We start from the raw sequence: 18,608 nt of genomic DNA, 5'->3' as shown, positions 1-18,608 counted from the left end.
ATTGAGAGGAAGCTACTGGGGAGGCTTCAATTTAATAGCCTTTTCATGGAGGAATGATACCCATGCAAGCACCTATCTTCTTTCTCACCACACGCTGCATTAATGTATTTTGTGTAGTTTGAGTATTAATCTTCTCTTTAAATCTAGCTTTCTTTTACGGATAAAATGTGCATCGGTGGTCGTGCATGCACTGACACCAAAAGCTGCACAGAAGAGGAGATCAGGACTCGTGCATACAATCAATCATCATCAAAAGCCCACGCCACTGTTCCCACTGGCCAATGCCAAAAACACCTGCCAGTATCACGCTCTCCCGACACATTCTCTGAATGTGCATAAGTGTTTTTTATAGCTCAGCATGCAAAAGCTCTTTTGCCACCAAAGCTATTGTGCTCTAAAGTAGTTTACTGTGAGAATCTACCACTGTAGTGGGCTAAAAGGCTTCATCTTCTCGGCTCTTCCATGATGATTTGCCGTGCTGGAGGCCTTAGATTGGCTGCAATGAGCGGGCAGCTCATTAGTTACCGAACAGGAATGCTGGACTCCTCGGGGGATTCCTGCTGGCTGAACGCACTCCTATATCAAGAGCAACTTAAAGGAATAAAAGGAAATATTCACTTTCTTTTTGAGAGTAAGATGAGAGGAATGATACCACTCTCATGTCTGAACAATAACAGGACGAGGACTGGAAACACTGGAGTGTCCGCTGATGGGAAGTTACTGTGGTCGGCCAAGAAATAATCCTGAACATAATCCAGATTCTGTTAGCAGTCAGGTAAGGTTTTCCCCTGCTGCAAACAAACACGATATAGTGCAATATAGACAAATAATTAACGAGTGCATGTATGGTGGTCAGGATGGCAAAGGATAGGCAACAAGGGAATATGGCAAGCTGTTGACAAGTTGTTTTTTATTCGTCGTCCTGTGTCCTCTCAGTAGCTGCAGCTGGGTTGGGGTATGTACAGTTTGTGCAGCAGAAGCGTGGACGATGCTGCAGGAGGAGACATTTCTTGAATGTGGACCACTCACTGCTTCTCTCTGTTTAAATAACAGCCCTCATTATCTGGTGTGCTCCATCCATCACATACCAACAAAACAAGATCCAGATAAATTACATGGATTTCTACATGCGGAAATAAATGAGGAGAGTATGGCAACAATGGAGGGGTCTTAATGTCTGTAGCATGTGCAATTTTCATGTTCAGTTTACCTGCCACAACAGACATCAGCATCATAAAGGGAGACCCACTTACCAACACCCCCTCAGAAAATGATGTTCTTCACATTAATGAATGAAAGCACTCCACACTGACACTACTCCATATAACTTGGGTCCTAAAGAGAAGGGACAGGCTTTTAGTCGGCTCTTAACATAATTATTTGGGGAGAGAACAAAAGAGACATCAGCTCATTGGAGGGAGTCCAGTGTTCACGGTTTGGGATTTTAAATGTGCCAGCTGAATAATGAAGTAGCAGCCTCAGAGCTGCACAGTGTGCTCACCTCCTCGCTTCCTCAGGGAGAACAAACTCATGGGTTTTATGAGATTGATATCATGGTGCTGCTGCACCAGACCTCTTTGAAGTCATGGTGATATTCCAGCACAATAATTAAAAGTTAATTAATCTTTCATCATGAATCTACAAATCTAAGCAACGACATTTGACCCGTTTTATAGGTTTACGCACAACCTATGAGCTAGCCATTAAAAATAGATCAAACATCGCTCACTAATAGGTGATCCGGAGGGTTTGTGTGTGTGTGTGCGCACGTGTGCATGTGTTTTTGCGCAAATGAGTGTGTGTACAAGCTATTTAAACAGCAGCACTGACACATCGGGGAATCAGCAGGGAGAATCGTGCTTTGATCCCATAACAGCGCCTCATTACTCACCTCTCTGTCTGCCCTGGATCCAAAACAAATCAGCCGCCGCTGTAAAAGGCTGAATCTGAGCTGTGACACACTGCAGCAACAGGTGAGCGCAAGGAGCAAGTCAGCTGCGCCGTGTTCTGATACCACAGCGCTGACTGAGGTACACCTGGTTACCACCAGGGGCCACTGTGATCCAAACACACGCTCTCAATCCTGAACGCCCAAAGTGAATAGCAAATTTAATAGCACAACCGTCCTCATTACCTGTTCTGATGAAGCTGCTGCCAGCGTCTAGGAAGTAAATCACAAAAGATTTGCACAGCAGTCCACAATGACTTTGCTTGATTTCAAAATTCAATTAGAGTCTAAAATAAAAAGCCTTATTTTTTTTAAATTGAAAGACATCATTACAACAGTTGCAAATATTATCAGGTTAAATAGCCTGATGAGTTTTGGTGGCACTGAGTGCGTGTGTGTGTGTGTGTGTGTGTGTGTGTGTGTGTGTTGTGGTGATCATGCACCTGGTGGAGGAAGAGGCCTTGTAGTGAAGGACAGAGCTGCTCTCTGAGTACAGTGTAGCGTGAAATGACACTAAACAGAGCAGGCAGACTGTGCTTTGATGATACATAGCTGTCTGCTGCTTTCTTTTGAGCTGTGGATTGACTGGGAGTCCCTCAGTGATAGTAATTAGCCAAAGCAGAAATGGCTAATTATAAAAAGCAGAGAAGGCCAGCTTTACTTTGAAAATTCATTAAACACAACTTTGTTGAGCAAGTGCAGAAAAAGAGCTGGGTAAACCAATAAACACCTTTTGCAAACACTTCATCTGCATTAGCCAAACCGCTTTATTTTCTCAGAGTTGCTTCACTTTGGGCTTTGGAGATTGTGAGGACAGTTTCAGTTCATTGCCGTTTGTGTACTTTATGGTGGGGGGGTGAAATGAAGCAAACAGCAGCTCTTGGGCTGGATCGAGCGCCCACGGGCATCATAACAAAACCTGCAATTGCGCGAGGTTGGCAATTACCCACGATTACAATTATAGTGCTCACAGGCTAATGTCTGGCACACAGCGGGAGTGAACTCAGGCCTTAACATCGAAGCGGTGCGGGCATCAGACCAAACAAAGGCAGAGGGGCAGGCACGGGAAGAGACAGCGAGGGAGAAAAGTGGCGTTCATCTTCGTGTCCCCCATTCTCTATTCATAGGCACCAGAAAATCTGCATGCAATTTAGCCACAAACCGTCTGAACCGAAGGTAGGAGTGGCAACACGGTTTCTGTGAACCATCTCCCAAAGAAAACAGGTATTATCCCAAGTGACAGAGAGCAAAGGAGGGGATGATGCATTTGGTTCACGCTACTTCATCAATCCAGGCTTTCGCGTTTTCATCCAGAGCACAACAATGGGAAAATAAATAAATATAAACAGAAAGAAACTCAAAGCTACTCTGCTTCACAATAATTGTTGGTAGCACTTCAATAAAAATCCCCCAGGGTGCTTCAGTTCTCCAAACATTGCTCTCATTCTTCGAGAAAAAACACCTTGCCAGAGCATCTGGCGGGATGTTCGCAATATGCCAGCGTTGTGAAAACTGTGGGAAATCAAATAGAGCCGACATCTTGCCTCCAATCAATTGGCAGCATACGGAAATTGCTGTAGTTAATGAGGTATTCTCAAAAACAGTTGGCCTCTGTACTTTTTCTTTTCAGAAGCCACTTTAAAACCCTAAAAACTATGACCAACTCCAACAACTAATGAGTCTTTTCTCACTTTAAAACACAAAAAGTGATCAGGCGAAGAATGCTGAGGAGCTTTAGAAATAAGCAGGTATCTGTGTCTGGAGGAGTGAGACAGTATAAACAAGACCTGGATTTGAGCTGGGCCAGCGACCACAGCCGAGGTGGTCCTGTGAACAGACGTCGACCTCCAAATTCACCGACAATCCAACCCTGCATTCAACCTAAGGCTAACCAATACAATAATGCTATGAAAAGGCTGTGTAATTTATGAAAACACAGTAAATTTTGTCTTTTAGGTTGTTAAAAATGTCTTGAAATCTAATTTCATGAAGGAAGAAATGTTCTCTTCCTCGTAAGTCAACATATGTGTGAATGAGCTCAGAATGCTTCAGATGAAGTGCTTGTCGGACTGTTGAACACCATCTGACTCAATCAAAACCGCTTTTCTGTATATACCTGTATAATGGAAAAAAAAAGAATTGCTAGTATTTGCTGATATTTTCCTGCTTCCTCACTTTCGCCCTGAGTGTCTTTGTTGCCTCACTACCTTTTTATTCTCTCCTCACTGTCCCTCCTGGCTGTGAGAGTCATTAACATATCAATTTACGCAAAATAAACCTGTCTTTTCTTGACTTCCAGAGTTTCCCTCCGCATTCTGTCTTCATCAATTTAAACCCACACGCCACAATTATCAACAGCGCTGTCAGCACCATGGCCAAGTATCTGCAGCACAGAACATGAATGCATTTGGTGGAAGCAGCTGGAAAAGCAACACAAACATGAAAATGAGGCAAAATGGGATGACAGATGTGTTTCCACTTTCTGCTTGGAAACAGCTGTAAATATTGCTGGGGACAAAGCCAGAATTCGCTGGCAGCTTCCCACAACATGCAAACGCTACAGCTAATGCCGCTGCTGGCCTTTCATCGCTGTCTTATAAAATAGTACCCTTGGAGTCTGAGCAAGCCACAGTGTCAGTGTATGAAGATGGAGTGTGACAACCGTGGACTAACAAAAGAGCTGCGAACCAGCTACTGCTGTACAGGCCAGGCCATGTGGAAAATAACAATAAAAACTATAAATAATTCAGAAATCACGCTGCCTTCACCTCTGACGGTGAATTCATTTTCTCTCCAGGGTCACTCTCTGGCCACGGGCCGTGCTCGAACCTCAACTTCTGCTCACTTGCTTACATGAAATAGCTTTGAGAGCAAAAACAATTACAAAACAGCAACGGGAACGTCGTCTCACTCGAGTTCACAGTTGCTTCAATTTGCCTCTCTGAATCCTCTCCAACAGAACCAAACACCAATAATATGACAACCAATTTCCTGTCGTCCTCCCACATACCCCATCTTAATTGCAGACCAGATCCACCCTGCTTAACGTTTCTGGACCTTGTAAGCCAACCAAAATCCCTCTTTATAAAGCTTTCATTAGCTGCTGATAGCTGTCAGTGCCTGCTGGGCTCGGTAGGCTTTGGCCTTCATTAACAGGACTGAGTCATACAAATGAGTGTACGAGCCTGCGTGCAGTCTGTTCAGACAGCCGAACATCCAGCTGAAGAAGAGGGAAGCAGCATCTGTGTGACGTGCGCTCCATTGTGCTCTGTCCGTTTTGTTTTTGTTCAATTCTTCCAAAAAGCGTAGGCTGTAAGTGTCAAGTGAAATGTCGCAGCAACAGAATTCCCTGACAGCGCGTCACGCGTCTGTCTGACGCCGAACGGTGGTTTTTGTGCTCTACATCGTTTCACGGGTGATAATTCTTTGAAAAGAACGATTCGCTGCCACGCTGATGACATCTCTGCTTGATGCCCTGCAATCCACAGCGCGCTGCCTCGCAGAACTTGCTCATTACTTTACCCTGTGCAAAGACTCCATGAAGGCAATGTTTAAGCGTACTCCCAGTCTGCATTCACTCATACATAAAACAGACACAGAGCTCCAAACACTACTGGCTGGTTAGAAACAGAGAGGAATCTGTACAATAGAAACTTTAGACGCTCTCAAGTGGTGATTATTGAGGGCTAAGGCACTTTCCAACGTGCTCTCTTTTGCTAATGAAATTTCTGTGGTAACCTGTAGTCAGAAGCTTAGTGTATTAAGAATGATATTTAACCCATATTTAAACATTAAAACAGATCTTTCACAGCAGCTTACTCCTTTTTCACTAAGCTATTGCATCATACTTGGCCTATCGGCGGCAAATAAATCATCCGTGTAAACACAAAAAGAATACGGGAAGGAGCTGCTACAGTGCGTGGCGCTGCAGGTACATCGAGTTAAGTGGGCGATGCACAGCGGGAACGGAGTGGCGTGGTTTTCCTTCAGCGTGGAGCAGCTTTTTTTTTTTTTCAGTCAAAAGCATCAGCGTCCTCTCTCAATCCAGAGATACCGCTCCATCTCTCCAGCAGAACACATGCTAATGGGCTCTAATGACGCATTAACCACACTGATACAGAAACCCACGTTTGCTACGTTTGTTGTGTTTTGTTGTCTTGTAGCAAACTATTACGTGATTTACGGCTGAATAATTGGTGTGTGCATACTCAGCTGACTTGTGTGTGTTTGTTAATAACCTCTTTTTCACAAGCTGACGTTATAAGAACTGTTGTTGTACTCTGCTTTCAGGGCGCCGTTTTGACATCTCACCAGGGACGACAGATGAAAACGAATTTTCCCGGCTCATTTACAGATTTTTGTGCAGATCAACAAGAACTGTCTCTGACAAGTAAAATAATACAAACATTTACTGCTTTGGATAACTTGACTCGACTTGATTTTACTTAAAAAAGCAGTGAAAGTTTCTTTTCCAGCTGAATGAAAGCAAATGGCTTCCGGATGTAGCACGTAAACAAACAAACAGCATGCAGAAATTAACAGGAATATTAAGGAGAAAGGTGACATGAGAAACTTGGCTTATCGTTCACTGTGGTCACCATCAACTCTTCCTTTTTTCGAAAGATGTTTGGGACGATTTTGCCTTGTTTGACCGTTGAATGTAAAGACAGACATCAAATGTGGAGAGAGAGATATGAAAAAGAAAGAATGAAGTGCAGCAAAGGTCCCTGAATCAAACCGATTCAGATTCAGATCAGTAGACCATCAACACCATAGAACTGTTTATTGCTTCAAATATATCAATGAAATAAATTCTAATTGAAACTTTTGAAAATAATCCACTAATACTCACCCCGCCTTTCTATCTCTTGCAGAATCATCGTCCACATTTCTGAATAATAATTGTGCTCGTGTTTTTAAAGACACACACAGCCTCTTGTGTGCTGGCGAGGTCTTTACCTTGCAGAGCCTCCTTGGCTCGGTCCAGCTCCTGCTCCTTCTGGGCCAGCTGCACGCGGAGCTCGGTGGCAGAGAGCACGTCGGCCGAGCAGCCTCCCTGGGTCTCCTCCAGGTCCTTACTCAACATGTCCTTCATCTGCCTCAGCAGGTGCACCTCCTCCTGGAGCTGGGCCACCTCCTCACGCAGCAGGACTACAACACACGGGATGAAAAGAGAGCTTTAGCAAGCTGACACCAAAACATGGCCCACTATATTCTTACTTATATCCTTAACAGTGAGCCTGTGTTAAACCAAAGTAAAAATGTTAATTCTGGTAGCTAGAGAAGGGTCATATGCATATTGGGGTTCACTCTCAAAGAGGTGCGTTAGCTTTGAAAAGCTACACGACTGCAGAAATGGTTAGGTCTGAAATGCAAAATCGATTTAATATCACCATAGGAGGTTATGGTTCCATTTGTAATTGAGATAACTGCAGAGCCCAATTACTGCTGGTAATAAGCATCACAGGGGTAGGTGGGGTCCAGAAGATGAGCAGAGACAAGACATTGATATTATAATGAAATCTGTCTTTGTAGCTGCCTGTTGAACCTGCTCTTTGTTGGCAGGAATTATGAGAAAAGGAGGGAAGCGTATCCATCTAATATTCAGTGACTGGTGTTTTAAAGAGCTCCTCCCTGCCGGTGTCACAAAGAAGCAAAGATGCAAACAAGAAAATAGAAACAGCAGCAGAAGAGAAGTAGAGTTTTCCTCACAATTTGACTTCCTGAAACATTTCAAAGTGCTTTCAAAGAGTCCCCTGCACAGAGGACTTCACTCGCTTTTAAAACAAGCCACAACAGACAAATGTCACACTTCAATTTCTCACATCAAGCCTCAAAAGAGAAATGTTTAATCTAAAAATACGTCTTTTTAGGCACACTGAATGCGCTTGTCTAGGTGGAGCATATGGAGAGTAATTTATACAGTATAAGGATGAGTAGAGTCATTCTGCTCAATTTCATGCATCCTCAGGGCGGGGGGGTGGAGGGTGGAGGGTGAGGGAAAACGCTCAGCCCCATCTCGCATGGCTCCACTATCAAGTGCCTCGCATAAATCACACTTCATACTCTCACACCCCAGCTCCAATATTACTGTCTGAAGAAGTCAAATCAATCAGAGATGAATGGGAGAACTGCGAGAAGGAGACTGAATATGACAAACTGCAGTGAGAGGAACGGACAAACTCGAGACAGAGCAGAACACAGGCAGCACTTTGTGAGAAATAGGTAGGATGATTATTTTGAATGTGATAGTAAAGATCTACACGCGGGGCTAGAAGCGGATTTCCAGCAATGTTTGCCAGTTCAGCAAAAACGGCGAATGCTGTGCAGTGTGCAGACCGTCAGTGGAAATAATCCTCTCATACACATAAGTTTGACTGTATTGCCATTTAATACTGCGTGGTGTCTTTCACCATAATTACACCACAGCATCAGCGAGATTAAGAAATCTGTAAACGATCATTTAGAAAGCTTTAGAAACTCACCAAACAATGTCTGAGAATGTCCACTCACAGTGAGCCTCTTGTTGTAAAGTTTTGTTACGTCAGAGTGGACAGTAGGCGAACAACCTCTTTGTGTAGCGCCGCTACTTCTTTGTGCATCTGACAAAGCTTAAGCTTTGAGTGCAGACTGAAGTGTTAAACCTGTGACCTGATCAAGAATTTCATCTACATTGCTGCTGAAAACGTTCCTGCCATCGTCACAGTGCCACTCTGCTTTGTCGATTTTACGAAAGCATCAGTGACAACAGAAACTGGTTGCCGGTGGTGGGTAGAACTTTGAACAGTAATGCAGAAAAAATGATCTTGTTTGGAAAATAATGAATCGTTTGTGCAAGACTTTGAGCAGAAAGAAGAATGGGCACTCAGCTGTGATTTGTAGTTGCTCTTTAAGAGCTATTCGGCTATTCAGTCAGCAGGATGATCGTACATCCCTGGACTTGAAAGTAAGTGAAACAGAAAACATCTAAATACAAAATACCTTACATTATAATGCTCCCCATGGCAACAACACCACAAAGAAGAGCCTTTAGTATTACCATGGCTTTGAACCAGCACCTGAAGTGAATAACAAGCTTCACAAAGGCAGCATCTATCGCAGGGATTTTGCTCTGACTACGCTATATTGTACATGTGTCCATGTTTTCCTGTCTATCCCCTGAATGTGTCACCGGCGACACGTTCATTGTTGTCGTGTGTTGCTGACAGATACGTGAATGACATGTCATCATCTTTAATCCCCTGCTTCTGCGATGACACTAACAGTTCACTCCTCACTCCTCCTCAGCAGACCTGGTGTTATGCTCCCATCTTCGCCTCCCGCAGCCACAGTTGTGATTGATATGTTACTCCAGGAAACGAGTGGGTTCAACACTGCGACAGACTGCTTCTGCAAGCCGCAGTGGAGGACATGCGGTATATGCGGCGTCTCTGTGGTGCATTTGAGCACCGCGTGGACACTTTCAGCTCTCACCTTTCCTCCCCTGAAACTGAAACGAACCTTTACGACCGGGTCGCTGCTCGTACAAGGTGCACCTGCTTCCCAGGGCTTTTGAGGCCTTTAATTTGCGTTCGCTGGCTAAATGTAAGTGGCTGAAGATAAGGGCTGCCCGCTAAATAACGAAAATGAAATGTAAAAGAGGTTATTAGGAGAAGGGTCGAGAGAAAAACGTCGGCGAGTAGAGTGTCATTACACAGAGGTATACTTAATGGACCCGATAATAGAACCACATTTTACGGAGCAACTCAAGCAGCAATGGCCTTATTGGCAAACCAAAGAGCTGGCCCGCTCTGGAAACAACCGACCGCAAGACACAGTTCATTGGTGTTTAAAAATCCTATAATAGTCACAGACACGATTACTTATTCATTAGGTTTGCGTGTATTGATTGTGCAAAATACGGAGTCATAAATAAGGGACAAGGACACTGAAAATACGGGTTTTATCTTTAATAGCCAAGCCATAAATACTGGCCAACAATTGTAGTGTATATGACACCCACTCCCTTATAGAAATAAACTGTGTCTTTGGTAACTGGGGCCTCATGTGTTTAAAGTTTGCAGATAGAATCTCTGAACGTAAGATATAGATTTCACCGAAGCAGCAAAGACATTGAAAACTGCTGTAAATAAATACCATCAAGGTAACAGATAGGGAACATGGTAAAGTGGCCGCCTGGTGGTGTTTACCATTCACCGTCCAGACTAAATGCAGAAAAATGCCATGTAGGTATTCTGCAGCATAGAGTTCAACAAACGTCCAGATAATATAAGACTCTCGGAACAAGAAACTTTTCTGTTCTCTACTGCCTTTGACTGAAACTTTCATCATTATCCACCTCCATCCTGAACTATCTATCTATACATTCATCTTTAATGAATTTCTTTTTTATCCTTTAAATTTGTGTTTTAATGTTTTATGGTGTTAATTTTTAAAGCCTGATGTAAAGTACTTTGAATTACCTTTGCGAATGAAATGTGGCATATTCATAAACTTGCTTTGCCTTCGTGAATTCCACGAATGTCGTGGAAAATGTACTTTTACATTTCATTACATTGGTTCGCAGACTTCTATCCAAAGCGACTGCATTCAACCTCCAGAGGAGAGCATGACAGAGCTACAGCAGACGTCCCCAAACTGCATGTTCAGTCCTGCAGCACTGAGACTTTCTGAGACGCTACACCAGGGTATCAATGTGTACTTAACATAATGACATACATGGTGACCCAGGAAGTGTTACAGCACCACAGAAACTATCATGAAAAGGTTATATTTGACAATATTTGAAGATGTTCGACTGGCTGTGTGAAGTTAGGCTGAATATACAATGTACATATACGTTAAGGAAAAGAGACCCGTGCTCAGTCAAATCCCTGCCTTCACACTGTACTGCGGAGAACATGCTGCAGACAAACATACAAATTCTCAAAGAGTCATGGGGACACAGATGCTTCAAGATAAAAATAAACCTACAAGAAATATGGAGAAAATGTAGATTGTACATCCTCATTCTGTTGTCTCCTGATTTAAATCCACTCTGTGACTCGGCTGCGGGTCATAACACTGCAGTCTACATTGAAAATTGTTTGCAGCGATGAATTTTTACCAGCAAGAGGACCCTCAAAACCATGATAGGAAATGTGAGATTAACTGTCAAAGTATGCCACAGTAGTTATTAGAGTGTGTGAGGTAGGAACAGATATGTTATTGTCTCCTCCAGCTTTCTGCAGGCGGGCACAGTGCTGGAGCACTCTAGATAAGGACTGGGGGTTTGGGGGGGGGTTAGTGAAGACAGCCCCCTATTTTTCAAAGTCTGCATCGTCTCTAGGTTGGCAAGAAGCATGCGCCGTAGCTCTGCATTACAAATGACAGTCAGAGTGGGAGCTTCCTGATAAGTGCAATCTCTCCTGCTCTCCCCTCCAGGATGTGCAGCTCATTCCCATGGAGGGTCCTCTCCTCCCTGCAACGTTTGCCAACTTTTGTGTCACGGAGAGCGTGCGGCTCATAATCAAGCACGCTTATTTATATGCAAATTAACAGAATCATTTTGTTGCGTGTTTCAGGTGTTACATTGTGCCTTCCATTTGCTCAATGTTTGTTCCTATTTTAATATTTGGCAAATAAACAAACATATTCTGGCTGAGCTCAGAATCAGAATCCATTGGCTACGATTGACGATGATTAAGCCACTGGGGGCCATGGGCAGTAGCCACTAGACATCCAATCCAGATATTGGATGGCATCGGCATACATTAAGTGCCTCTCATTTTTGTCCATAAAATGACTCAAAATGCACATGAATAAAAACTGTGAAAATGTGTTGTAATTGATGGTGAGGTCTGGAAGAATTCACTGCAAAAGCCCTGTGAAAAGCATAAAATATGACAGATACAGGAAGTAATTGCAAAATAAATGGCTAGTATTCATATTAAATGTGGACCTTGGGGATTTTTTAAAGTGAATTGTAAAAAAGAATGTCACTTGAGAGGAAAGAATATGAATATGTTTCCAAGTTTGCGCTCATGAGACCATTTCACCACAGCAACCGCAGTTAAATGGTACACATCTCAACCAAGGCTGCTGTTTTTAGCTCCGCTCCTGCTCGACTGTCAACAAAAACCTTCTGGCCTTAATTACTTCTCTACCCAAACAGGGAAAAAGAGATGACAAATATAAAGAACGAGATGTTTTCGTGAGTGTGTGGGACTGTGAGCACACAGGCGGTTTGACAACACAGGGCTGCGTTTCAGTTTGCAGTGGCGAGTCTGTTGCCATCCCAACCTCTGTACTGCGGGGATGAGAGGATGTATCAGGGTCAGATGTTTGCTGCCTCTCTGCTGTTAGCTCAGCCTTCGACACCACCTGCTCTCCACGGGATGACAGGGGCAGCAGAGTTTTTGCTCCTAAATGACAGCCACCGCACAAGTCTGCCGTACAGCATAATCACAATTATAACTAGAAAGATACATCCAGTATTACAGTTTGGCTTATATTTCTATTGGCATTTTTGTAGTTTTAGTCATTATTTCCAGTGATTATCACTAAAACAAACTCATTCAAGGCAAGAAACACAAGTAGTCAAACGATCAGAGAGTTTATCAGGATTATCTAAACCATTTTAACACTTATTCTAACCAATATGTCTGTAATAACTCCCTGTTTCACAGGAAAACTGTGAGCACACAGCTATGGAACAGCAGGTGAAGGCTGAAGTCTGCTACCTGTGATCAATGTTTAAACCTGCAATAATAGTTGCGAACATATCACCACCTTCTAATTGGATGTGGCTAACTTGTCGGCAAGCAGTTATATATTTACACATTTACTGAGCGACATCAACTTTCATTTGGAGTCATGTCTCTGAGCACTTGACGAACGTGAGAAGAGCTGCAACATTTAGTCAATTGATCAATTAGTTGATCGAAAGAAAATTAATGGCGGACTAGTTTTTATTTTTCAAGCAAAAATGTCAACTTGCTGGTTTCAGATTCTTGAATGTAAGAATTTGCTGCTATTTTTTTGTCATTTCTGATAGTTAATGAAGAGCCTTTGGGTTTTTGACTGCTGGCTGGATAAAATAAGCAATCATTCTATAAACTAAACCATTAATCGATGCATTGTGAAAATAATCTGCAGATTGATTGATAATGAAAATCATCTTTAGTTGCTGCCCTAAATGTAACTCCATTAGTCACTCTCTTTTAGCTCTGGTTTTGGTCTCTACCAACTCCTGAGGGAGATATCTTTCTCTTTAGCTGCTAAGTTTGTCACTATGTTCACCAGGTAGTCTACAGTTGGTGTTTGGAGCTTTTACCATAGAAAACAGCTGCCTGATGTGACTGACGACGACGCTATGAGAGCAAGTGAGCTAAAACAGTTAAAGGAAACTCCATAAATCTGAAAGGAGCTGCAGGTTCAGGTGATGATTCTCTGTGGGTCCTCTTTCACACAGTTTTCACATTGTGCTTTGATCCATTGTTATTCTACAAATAGCTCGGAACAGGAGCGACAGCCAAACCATGAAAAATAAGACCCAAGCTGTGATAAACCAGAATCACCAAAACTCACCAGATTCACACGCTGACATACAGTAACCTGATCTGGCGTCAGTGGAAGTGAAAAGTAGTCACCTGTCTTGAGCTAATTTTAACTCTGCAGACAAATGTAAAGCTAACATGTAGCACTTTCTTCAATGAATGGTCTTCACAGTAGATACACAAGGTCTTATTGCAGCGTTCACTAAACATTAACAGAGCAAGCAATTGTCTAAGGCTGGATTTTAAGATGCATTAGCAGCACTGCTAGTAAAAGCATTAGCTCTGTGTTTGCATTTTCTGTTTCTGACAGCCAGAAATACACAAAACTGTGGACAGGGAGTTTCTTTAAATAGTAGAGGCTTAATGCGTTTCTCTGACTGAAGCCTTATGCAACTGTGAAGCACCACAGGGATTAAACTGAGGCTAATGACGACTGATCTTTGTCTCAGACTCGATCAGCAAAGAAATATGTGCATTCATTGACCCTCCCTCCATTTCTGCCTCCATTCCATTTGAATTCCCTGAACGGGCTCGCCTCCAGTTATTATGATTCATCGAAACAGTAAATAAAATCTCCATCCTCGGCCGCTGCTTAAATGACTGCTTAAATGTGTGCATTTGCATAATAGCGTCCATGCATCAGCTGACATGCAGTTGGTACCAGTGAATTATGAATCTGATCAGTGTCGTTTCCTATTTATATGATTTAAGCAAAATGGCTGAAACTATCCTCCTAAATAATCCTGCAGCCTTTGTGTAACAGCTTCGGTATGGTGGAGACCCGCCATAAAATTGTTCCAAAATATCAGCTCCTCTGTCTCTGGGGGCACAAAATCTGTCATATTTTCTCCTGGATTCAATGATGCGAAAAAGAGATTAAATGTTTGAGGAGAGAATAGACATTTTTTTAAATTGCAAAGGCTTCTTCGGACTGTGTGTGAACACTTTTTAGACCTTTTAAGATTTCACCATTTCTCTTAAAATCTGCTGGGTTTCTGGACCAGGAGCTCTCAGGTCACATCATGCTTCTCTGGGACGTCCTTTTGATGATTATCTGTCAATACGAGGGCATCTCTCCGTCTCTGTGTCACTCTGCAGTGTCTCCCGCAAACTCTCTTGTCCTGTCCTGTTCCTCCCTTCTCTAGTTCCTCCCCTCTCTGCCGCTTCTACAAAAACAGCAGGACTCAGAAACCAAAGTCGCAAAAGGTCTAGCAATCTGTCAGAGAGTCCAGTGGCCACGAGGCAGCTGAAATTGGACTTGGCTGGAACGGGATTGGAGGTCGAAAATTGATAGGGAATGACAGTAAGTGTCTAGAGGGGGGAAATTTTTTAGATTGGTTCTCCCTCTTCAGAGTGAGTGGGAGGGAAAGACGGGGTGGGGTTCAACTTTTGCCTGTTATCGGAGACAAAAATCAATTAACGGGCCTATTGTTCCCACAGAATTCTCAGTTAGCCAGCTGGCAGAGTGGGGACATACTGCACAGGCCAGCAGTATAGAGCTGAAGATGGCTGCTGCGGTGACAGGCAGTCCTACTCCACCATACATACTATATAATGGGTGCACATATTGTGTGCAGTCTGCTTAACCATGCATAAATAATGGAGCAGGCACACTAGCTTCAGAAAATCGTGGAAAAAATGATTTGGACACATAATTTGTGTGCACTGCTTCGAGTACTGCAATACAAGATCTCATCGGACAAAATCAACATGAGGCGGCACCAGTGCATAATCGTTCCAAGCAAACATCCTTGTGAAGAATGTCATATTTAATGATGGGACAACACTGTAAAGAAGTGCAGCCTTCACCATCGTTTCTGCGGGTCTCTGTACAGTAAAACCTCATCCGCAGTCTGAATGCAGAGCGCACTGTACTACAGGACAAAGGAACAGCCCAAAGCAGGAATGTGTGAAATCAAAAAGGGACTGAAAGAGCAGTCAGGGTCAAGAATGTGAGCAGCAAGTGCTTTCATGATGGGAGGCAACAGCCCACATCCTCTTATTTGTTTTGGACTTGGCAACTCAGCCGTGGCCCTGCTTGAATAATTACATTCAAACAGATTCTCTCTAAAAAACCCATTCACAGATGCCACGCTGGGTTAAAAGCTTAACCCTTCACACTTCTCATCTGAATACACTTCAAATAAATGACAGACTTGAGAATACTCAGCAGATTTTCTCAGGCCATTCCTCTGTAACCAAATAATGTGCATAAACAGACTATGACAAAAACTTCCTTGTAAGCTCCAGTGATGAGTGCAGCAGTGAAGCTCGTCGAACATCTCCTAGATAAAGCCACCCATATATCCTTGCTCAAGATAACAACAATTACTGACAATGCATCTGTAAAGGAATATTCTGTTCTCACTCCCTACATGCAGATGCTTATCTATGACGCATCTGAAGCCGGGGTCCTTGGGCTCAGTCTGTATTTTGACTCTACACTTCCTGTTGCCTCGACAATCTTTGCAACAGAGCGAAGAGCAAGCGAGCCGGCACTTTACCGGCTCTGCTCTGATAAAATCCGCGGGAATCTGCAGTCTTATTCCTGCATGCAGGAGAGCCCTCAGGCTAACGCACCCCCTCCGACATGGCTCCGTTTGCCTGTAGTGATTATATCCAAGGAAGCAAATAAATTTCATGGATTTTTTCCACAATCCACAGGGTTACAGAATTGACAGAGATGTTGAAAATTCCATGCACTCAATGGTGTCATGGATGACTTTCTAGACATACAGTGTATTTCAAGTGCATGCACTTTCAATTTTTCTCTTATTTAAACGCAACATAAAATACTCATAATGGGGGGAAATTTTTATCCATGTGAAACATTCTCCTGCACACACACACACACACACAGATGGGTATGTGCACACTCCCACACTTTACTGAATGCATGATGGGATACTGATTAATGTTTGCCCTTTGCAGGCACATATACAAACAACAGCCATTATCTGACCTTTCCTTCCCAAGGGAATCTGTGTCCTCAGGACAAAAAAGCAGTTAAGCAAATGATGTTGTGCTTAAAACTTGGCTGCTTTGCCCTTCTTGAACCACCATACGGATGAATTAAGGACATTTACAAGAATAATGCATACTTTCCATCATAACTTACCATTTTGCAAATGATGCTGTTGTCTTTTAAATATTCCACTGCGTTTTTTGAGTTGCACTTATTTCCATTCATCGTGGCTCTAGTCTGAAAATCTTTCCAAAAGACTTTTGTAATCCATCACGGCGAACATCAAGACTGCTTTCATTTTTGTCAAAATTGCTTAAGGTAATGCAGTGAGGTAATGCAGTGCTGACATTTTCAAATCGATCTGCACTTGAACTGCATTACAGTTCCACATTGCTGTCACACTGGCAAAGATAAGTGCAGACTTAATGCTTAATGCTGTGATGAATTGCACAAATCAAGCAACATATAAAATACTTTTGAAGATGGTCAGCCTAAACAGATACACACTGCAGACAAGGAACTAAAACATGTAAGACACGCTGATATGGTCAGCCACCCCGTGATTTGAGCTATTTAATATTACCCTAGTGTTAAACATAGAGAGGGAGTGATCATCAAGGGTACAAATGAGGTGCTAAAAATCTGCCAGAAGGACGGCAAAGGTGAAATGCATCACTTTCACATGCAGATCCTCATGAAAGTGAACGGACATGTGCACACTCTCACATCAGATCCTGCACACGCTATTCAGGGCAGGTTGGAAAAAAAACATATTTCACAGAGCCTTTCATCTCCAATGAAATGCTGGAGTCATTAATAAAAGTCAGTCTGTCTCGCAAACTCTAACACACACACACACACACACACACACACACACAGACTCATCTTTATGGACCATTGATAGCAAATTCATCAGTGGCTCATGACGGTAGCAACGCCTAAGCTCTGACTGATGAAGGCAGCCTGCAGTGTCTGTTCTGTCTGGGAGTGCTTTGCTCTGGATTAGCCAGTCAATTCTCATGAGCAGAACAATCTCCCTGCGTCGCCTGAGGAGATGACAGGGTCACGCCTGATGAAAACGGGAAAAAAAGGAAAAAAAACACACCTTGCCTTGGGGCACTCCATCATAGAAATCAGGCTCTAATACTCCATATTAACGGAGACAGTGATGAAGAGAGATTGGTATTCAGGAGAACACATACAGGCTTGAATTGCTATTTATTGATGAGCCCACCGGCGTGGTCCCCATGGTCTTTAGCCTCGTATAAACTCTGATGATTGCTCTGAAGTTGGGGGATCATAAAAAGGAGACTGTAAAGATGGTGATGGCCACAACTCTAAAATTTAAAATCAACTATTCATATTTGAAACAAAACTAGCGAAGGTTATTTTCTTGATCATTTTAAACCTGAAGATGTGTCACCTCACATGACCTGACGCTTCCACCACACACAAGTAAAACCTGAACTGCACAGAATATGAGGCCGTCACCGTTAATTCACATCAAAGGGTTTTTAAATGGCGATGTCACTCACTGCATGACTCCCTCGCTTCTCGTCAGCCAGTGTCGATCAAGCGGTCCATGCTTTAACATCACAGAATCTGACATCCACATGCTGGCAAGCCTATTTCATGCTTCAGGTCCTTGGAGTAATGGGGGCTGAACTTGTGCGAGAGCGGGGTTAGAACAGAGCTCGACAGTGAGCAAAAAAACTGATCAAAGAGAAAGATAGCCAGTAATCTCAGCCGCATTCCACCACGATCTGCGTCCATTGGATTAAAACCCTCTCGTGAGTCTGTGGATGGTATCAGTCACACTTGCAAGAACTTGCATTGCTGCTCTCAGAAAGACACAAACGTTCAAGCAGAGCTCGCTTACATATGTAGCTAGCACGTGTAACTAAAAAGAAAAAAAAAAACCCTGGATGCATAGATTTGCATTTTTACTTCAAAGAGTCTCATTTTCCTTTGGTGGACTGCACAGGAGAGATTTACAACACTCTTCAATTTGGGTGGAGTTAGATAAGCAGCCCCCTCTCTCAGTTTCATCGTCTCCACTTGTGCCAAATTGACAGTAATCCATCAAAACAATGTGTTTGTTTTAAGTCTGTCTCCCATCTATGACGTGAAAAACCACAAACAGTGAGATTACTGTCGC

The 18,608-nt window shown here is 43.0% G+C and overlaps 1 protein-coding gene across 1 annotated transcript in view; it reads right to left on the bottom strand.

Moving 5' to 3' along the window:
- The window catches only part of kazna (kazrin, periplakin interacting protein a), a 102,171-nt gene that overhangs the window by 8,689 nt on the left and 74,874 nt on the right, over positions 1 to 18,608 (bottom strand). Inside the window, exon 3 of the mRNA XM_041946121.1 lies at positions 6,908 to 7,099. Within this exon, the coding sequence (XP_041802055.1) occupies positions 6,908 to 7,099 (192 nt within the window). The remainder of the gene's footprint in view (positions 1 to 6,907; positions 7,100 to 18,608) is intronic.

This window comes from Chelmon rostratus, chromosome 10 (assembly GCF_017976325.1).
Source record: "Chelmon rostratus isolate fCheRos1 chromosome 10, fCheRos1.pri, whole genome shotgun sequence".
Classification (NCBI taxonomy): Eukaryota; Metazoa; Chordata; class Actinopteri; order Chaetodontiformes; family Chaetodontidae; genus Chelmon; species Chelmon rostratus.
This window is presented reverse-complemented; position numbering and strand designations above follow the sequence as displayed.